At 62.5% G+C, this 7125-nt stretch overlaps 1 protein-coding gene across 1 annotated transcript; it reads right to left on the minus strand.

Moving 5' to 3' along the window:
• Positions 1 to 1985: 1985 nt before the first annotated feature.
• C8G (complement C8 gamma chain) lies at positions 1986 to 7035 on the minus strand. The gene is made up of 6 exons (XM_023542194.2): positions 6420 to 7035; positions 6195 to 6331; positions 5620 to 5690; positions 5288 to 5395; positions 4618 to 4719; positions 1986 to 4518 (listed from the first exon to the last, which is right to left on the minus strand). Exons 1-6 carry the CDS (start codon positions 6645 to 6647, stop codon positions 4442 to 4444), a joined length of 723 nt encoding a protein of 240 aa, XP_023397962.1. The 5' UTR covers positions 6648 to 7035; the 3' UTR covers positions 1986 to 4441.
• Positions 7036 to 7125: the final 90 nt, after the last annotated feature.

The following is a 7125-nucleotide window of genomic DNA, read 5'->3' on the forward strand; positions in this document are numbered from 1 at the left end:
GGGAGTCAGGACTTTAGCAAATCTTTCAGGGGATTCAATTCAACCCATGACACGTAGGTCCTCCAGACAGTGACCCCCAGAAGAGCAGCAGGGTGGGTGAACGAGAGAGATGGGAGTGGAGGGGTAGGAGAGGCCAGGCCAGAGAACGGCATGCAAAGGCCCTGAGGCAGGCCTCCTCAGGACCCATGTGGCTGGACCAGAAAGAGGGGGGTGGGAGGTGATGGCCCCCAGGTTGGAGAGGAGCCCCTGGGCGGGTGACGAGGGTTCCCACAGACTCTGGAGCGATTGTCCACGGGCCCTGTCACAAAGGGATATTAATAGGAGGAACAAACAGAGAGGACCAAAGTGAGCAGCTGGGGTGAGGGACAACCTTCACCTGCAATGGGGGGTGCGCAGGGATGCGGAGGATGCAGGGGGAGGGGGAGGGGGAAGCCTGGAGCTCCGTGTGGGACCAGGTAGTCCTCTCCATCCTCCTTCGAAACCCCCAGCTCAGGAAGGCTCCCTGGACCTGCAGGCCTCCTGGCCTGGCCTCCCCATCCCACCTCCTTCTGCTTCCACACGGAAGACCCTGCCAGCCCTCCCAACTCCCCCGCCTGTGTCAACACCAGCGATGGCCCCCGGTGGCCCCCCTGCGGCCCCCATCCAAGCATCCCCAGGCACAGAAAGCTCCCCACTGCCACTGTTCTTGACCAAAAGCCTCCAGGGAGCCCCTGACCCTGCCAGGTGGCCCCACTTCCCAGAGAAACTGCCTCCCCCCACCCCCATAGGCCAATACTCTGCCTCACTCTCCCCAGAGGACCCACCTCATCCCAGGGAATTTCTGCCCCCTTGTGCATGCACCCCCTTCTCAGGCCCTGCCCTTCTTCAGCTCTTGCCCTTTTTCCCCCTCCCCCTCTCAGAAAGCCCCAAGTGTCTCCATCCCCTCCCACTCTCCCCCATGAGATCTCCTCTTAGCCTACCCAGCAGGCTCCCACTCACCACTCACCCACCACCCATGGAAATGGCCATGGGGAGCGGGGGTGCCTGGGAGGGGCAGTGGGGGGGCATGGCTGGCATCAGGGACCGCGAGGGGGAGTCCCTACCCCCTCACACGGAAAGAGGAAAGAAGGGGCCCTGGTGCTTTCCAGGTCAGATAAAGGAGGAGGTCTGGGCTTCTACTGGGGGGCACAGACAGTGTGGAATGGCTGCTCCCCCAAGCCCCCTGCCCATGGTGAACTTTCAAATTAAACATTATGTTTCCATAAAATATTTTCTAAAATATTCAATATTACCTATTAGAATTAAGAGGTAAAATACAAACGATAATTCACAAACATTTTTAAATAAAAATGTTCTGATAGAGCCAAAACCAAGCCAATCCTATTGCCGTCCAGTTGATTCCAACTCGTAGTGACCCTGAAGGACAGAGTAGAGCTGCCCCATAGAGTTTCCAAGGAGCACCTGGTGGATTTGAACTGCTAACCTTTGGTTTAGCAGCTGTAGCTCCTAACCACTGCACCACCAGGGTTTCCCTAATGGAGCCAGACCCATCTTACCTAAATTTTGAATTCTCAGCTACAGCCCACTTGCCAGGTTTACGAGGCCCTCCCTGCCATCTGCCCCATGTCAAGAACCACTTGTCGACTCCTCACACCTGTCACACCCGGACTCCCCACACCTGTCACACCTGGACCTGCAGTTGGAGACTTGGAGGTCGAGGGGCTGTCATTCCTGCCCCAGTGAAGACTCGGTGGCCTTGGAGGACCTCAGGCCCTGAGCACTCAGTGGTCCTCCCTACCTGACGGCCTCACACTCTGGGAGGAGGGGTGTGAGGAGGTGACTCCTGCGTGCCCGCCTGCCCACCACACAGTCCTCCTGCACCCCAAGCAGAGCTGGCCACGTTCTGTTTGGGGCCACGGGGTCCTCCTGGGGCCATGGGGCCGTGGAGGCCAGGCAGTGGGGCCCAGGGCAGTGTCTAGGGCTTTGGGGGTGCATGCAAACCTGAGGCCATGTCCCACACAGGCACTGTGGTATTTAATGACAGCTCTCTCAGGTGCTGGGGGCTGTGGAACCTGGGGGTCCTCTTGTCCATGTCTAGGGGTACAGCCCCCCCCACGTTCTCCCTCCCGGACCACACCTGGAGTCCCTTCCCTGTTGCCCCATTTCACTGTCCTCCTGGGAGCCTAGCTGCAGAGGGACACCAGGCGAGGGTTGAACCTTAGTCCCCTGGCACAGCCCACCCCAGCATAGTGCCCTGCCCTCCCAGTCTGGATTGGGCTTCGGTTGAGGAGAGTAGGTTGGGTGAGGCGGTGGGCAGGGCTGGGGGACCCCTGCTCGCTGGACCTAAGCTCACCCAGGTGTTCAAGGTTCTCCCCAGGGAAAGGAGCCACTGGGTAGAACATGGAGGAAGGGGCAGCTCCTAGGGGTCCCCCAGCCACATCTGGGGCCCCAAGCCGTGCTTTCCACCCCCCGCCCCTGGCCACATGACTCCACACTTCTACTCATTCATCCATCCGTGGCAAAGCCCTGGACATTGGGCTCCCAGGGGCAGCCCCTCCCCATAGCCTGTCCCCACCTGCCCAGGGCCCAGCACACAGAGCACCTCAGATCGTATCAGATGATCACCGGAAAGGCCCGGGAACTGGGCCAAACAGTGCCCCAGGACAGCAGGGGCAGCTTTGAAGGGGGGGGGGCTGCCTTGTGCCCAAAGATGTGGTGGGGGTGGGCAGCAGTGACCCGGTAGGATGGCAGCGGACTTTCAGGCTCACACCCACACCAGGGCCTGGCTGGTGGCCAGTGCCACCTGTGGGGAGGCTGAAAGGGACGGTGGTGGGAGCAAGCTGTCCTCTGGCCAAGGGGCTCATGCCTGCATGAAAGGGAAGGGCAGCCTCAGGGCAAAGACACAGGGCACAACTGCCTGGGACAAGCACCTCCCCCAGCATGCTCTCCAGACCCCACCGGGGCATGAGGGAGGGAGTGAGTGAGTGGTAAGGGCCCTGCAGAGTCATTGAAGCTGTGAGATAGGACCCAACACCCTTGCAGGGTTATCGTGTCCTTCAGCAAGCTGAGAAGGATGCTAAGATGGGGGAGGGGGGGTAATGGGGAGGGCATGTGCGTGCTCACGTCAGGGAACTGGAACAGAGCCCTGAACCTGCCACGTGGGCCCTTCAGCCCTGGGCACAGGGAGCGGGCCCATCCGCCAGGCCGCTGCCCAGCCTAGGCTCCACGGGAAATGGGGCTGTCAACCCCGATAAGCGTCCTGGAGCACGGATGGGGTGGGGGCCGGGGAAGGAAAATGGGGTGGTGGAGAGCCCAGATCCGAGAACGTGCTCTTTGTTACTGTCTTTTGCTTCTACTTTTTCTGTTTTTCAAGTGCTCTTGGGTTCCCCGAAATATCTCTATTTCTTCCAGGGTCAATTTTTCCAGCTTCAGTCCTTCTCCTTCAGTAGGTTTGCCCCCGTGCCCAGTGACCTTTGGCGAGGGACAGACAAGTTGGCTGAGACCAGTTCTTTGGTGGGGGGAGGCAGTGGTGAGCTGCCCACCCCTGTCTGGGCTCACTTTGAGGGGCCTCCCAGGCATCACTGGGGCAGGGAGGCACAGAGGGTGGGACCACAGTTACTCCCAGTTTTCAGTCCTACCTCCACTCCCTGCTCCCTTCAGATTCCCTGCTATTCCCCTGAATCCCCAAAAGGTCACCCTCCAGGTCACAGTGCACCTTCCTTCCCTCTGCACCGCTCACCTCTGCCCATCCCCTGGGTGTGGGCTTTCTGGGAGCTCCCCAGTCACAGGGCAGGGTGGGGTGGGGCCCAGCTGCAGCTGGGAAACTGAGGCCAGGAGAGATGGGGCATGGCTTCTGGGCACTTAAAAGGCCGGCATGTCTTCCCTATCCTGTTCTGGCGGGAGGGGGCTCTGGGCAGGGGAGTCTGCCTTCTCCTCTAGGCAGCAACTCCAGGTGGCCGAGAAATGCCCAGGAGCAGAGGCCCGGGCCAGGTCCAGAGCGGAAAGAAGGGGATAAGAAGTTGACTGAATGAGTTTAATGAGAAAACGGCTCTGCCCCAATCAGGTTGTGTCCCAGAGGCTCCTGGGGATGGAGGAAAAGCTAGAGAACAGACAGAATGGTGAGAGCCCCCACAAGGCATCAGCCACGCCCTGGGCCCCCAGGCCCTGGACCACTTGCGATGGCAGGCCCCTGACGAGGGAGGCAGTGGCGTCCCTCATCCACGGGGTCTTCTCCGTGCCTCCTGCTCCCACCTGGCCTCACTGCTGGCCTTGCTGTCTCACCTCTGCGGCACAGACACCCAAGTCACCAGATGAGCCAGGTCCCCAGTCCCATGCACTGCTGGGCTGTGCTCTTGGGGGTCAGGTCCCCAGTCCCGTGCACTGCTGGGCTGTGCTCTTGGGGGCCACGTCCCCAGTCCCGCGCACTGCTGGGCTGTGCTCTTGGGGGCCAGGTCCCCACCCCTCATCTGCTGGACCGAGCCCCCTTTGTGGTCCCCTTACCATCCAGGAGGTGGAACTGGTCCGCAGCCTCGCAGAAGCCTGGGGGCCCAGGGAAGAGTCAGCCCCGTCCCATCAGCCACGGCCCTCCCTAGGGGAGAGCTGGGTATCGGGATATGCTGGGGGGAGAAAGCTACTCACCATACTTGGGGAAGAAAATGATGTGGTCCTCCGTCATATTGGCGCCCTGGACACGCTGCTCAAACGTGCTCAGGACAGAGTCACTCACGGGGACCAAGCGGGCTGCGGGGGACGGACAGGACACTCTGGAGACCAGGGTCCATTTGGGCCTGGGACGCACCCTGGCCACCCCACACCTGCAGCCACTCCTCCCAGGCCTCTTCTGGCAGGAGTGGGTCAGGGTATGAGATTAGGAAGCCACAATCAGGGTTAGGTTGCTGGGGTCGAAGTGTTGGGGTACCAGGGTCAGGGCATTGGGGTTGGGTCTGGGGCTCCATGATAGGTGTACTGGGGTACGGGAGTCTGGGTGCAGGGTCAGGGCATTGGGGTTGGGGTGCTGAGGTCCGGTCATTGAGGTCAGGGTGTCATCAGGGTGCTGGGGTGCCAGGATCAGGGTTGGGTGCTGGGGTCAGGGTGTTGGGGTGTCATCAGGGTGCCTGGATTGGGATTGGCGTGCTGGGGTTGAAGTGCTTGGGCTGGGGGCAGGGAGTGCTGTGGTGCCCAGACTGGCACGCACGTCCACGTGTACTGCCCCCCGCCCCCCGCTCTGTCCTGGGTCGGGGCAGAGCTGGGGCTCCTGCATGGGGAGCGCCCTGCGTGGTCTCAGGAGGGCCAACAGAGACGTACGCACCATACAGCTTCACTGAGAGCTGCCGTGCCCGCTCTAGGTACAGGATGGCGAAGCCCCGGTAGTCCGTCTCCCCGACAACCACATCCACAGCCCCCCGGGCGCCTCGGGCTGGAGACAGAGCCTCATCAGCACTGGCCTGCCTTCGCCCTATGTCCCCTCCAGTCCTGCCCTCACTTTGGACCCCCCTCCCGTGGCCCTCCCCTCACCTTGGACCCCCCCAGCCCTGCCCTCACCTTGGACTCCCCCCACCGTGGCCCCGCCCTCACCTTGGACCCCCCCCACCAGCCCTACCCTCACCTTGGACTCCCCCCACCCTGCGGCCCTGCCCTCACCTTGGAGCAGGAATCGCCCAGGGACCCCAGTGTCTCTGTAGAGCTGCCGCACCTCCCAGCAGATCCCATCCCTGGGGAGGAGGGGTGAGAGAAGGCACTGCAGGCGTGGGGGACCCCTAACCCGGGTGGGGCCAAGCGGGAACACCCAAGGCAGGTTGCCACTGACTACTGGTCCAGGCCACTGGCCGGAGTAGGGTCATGACCCCAGGGGCAGGGGTTGGGAGCTGGGTAGGGTTGGGAACCTTGAGTGGGGGTTGTGAGCCCAAGGTGGGGTTGGGAGCCTGGACTGAGAGGTCTGAAGGTTGGGGCAGAGATTTGGGAGCCTAGGGTGGGGGTCAGGAGTCCAGGGTGGAGATCAGGAGCTGGGAGTGGCATTGGGAGCCTGGGTGGGGGATGGGAACTCCAAGTGGGGGTCAGGAGCCCGGGATGGGTTCGGGAGCTTGGGCTGAGAGGTCCGGAGGTTGTGGCAGGGGGTCGGGAGGCTGGGGCGGGGGTCAGGAGCCAAGAGTGAGGTGGAGAGCCTGGGTGAGGGGTGAGAACCTGGGGTGAAGCTGGGAGCCGGGAGAGGGACTCACAGCTTGCGGAAGGTGCTGACAGCCATGGCTTTGCCCTGGGGAGCCACATGCAACAATGTGGCCTCTGCCCGGTGGCTCTGCTCCTGCAGGAAGCGGCAGGTGGAGGCCACGGCCACGAGGAGCCACGTCCCTGCAAACTATGCCAAGGTCCAGTGAGGGAGTCCGGGAGGCACAAGGGGATGAGGGCAGCCTAGGGCCCACCCCCTGGTCCCCGCCGACCGCTACCTGCTGGGTGTCGAAGTTGGCCTTGGGGTGGATGGTGCTGATGGGGGACGGTGGCCGCAACGGCCTGCGAGCCCTCTGGCCCAGTGAGCCGGGGGTCAGGAGGAGGGTCAAGAGAAGTATAGGCCTGGGAGGTAGCATGGTGGTGGTGGCGGCGGGGACAGCAGACGGAGCCTGGACTGAGGTCGTCCGAGAGCTAGTAAGGCCACGTATCAGGTCAGAGTCCACCATTCAGTGCCACCCAGGAGCCCAGCCTGGGGGAGGGGTCAGGCCCAGCTGGGAAGTCCAGGCTGGCCTCCGCCTACCCACATCCCCTTGCTGGGCCAGGGTCCACCAGTCTCCTGTGAGCCCCGGCCTTGCCCTGGACGTCTGACCTTGATTTGCACTTCCTGCCTACAAACTCCGAGTTGATTTCGGGCCCTTTGTCCATGCACACCTGGACCCTCCACTTCCCACTGGTGGCCGTCGCTCAGCCCTTTAAACATTTATTTCCCTTAAGCCACCAACAGGACTGCAGGTAGGAACTGGTCTTATCCTCAGCCAAGGAAACCGGGCTCGTGAAGGTGCCCTGCCCAGCACCCTCCAGCAACAGGCGGGCGCTGGCGTCGGAGTCCCCGGAGCCTGGCCCCGGGCCCGGGCGCGCGGCACCGCTCCTTCCGGCCGCCAGGGGCGCTGTTCCAGCAGGGCCTGAGCACGCGCAGGCGCAGAC

Source organism: Loxodonta africana, chromosome 9 (genome assembly GCF_030014295.1).
Source record: "Loxodonta africana isolate mLoxAfr1 chromosome 9, mLoxAfr1.hap2, whole genome shotgun sequence".
Taxonomy (NCBI): domain Eukaryota; kingdom Metazoa; phylum Chordata; class Mammalia; order Proboscidea; family Elephantidae; genus Loxodonta; species Loxodonta africana.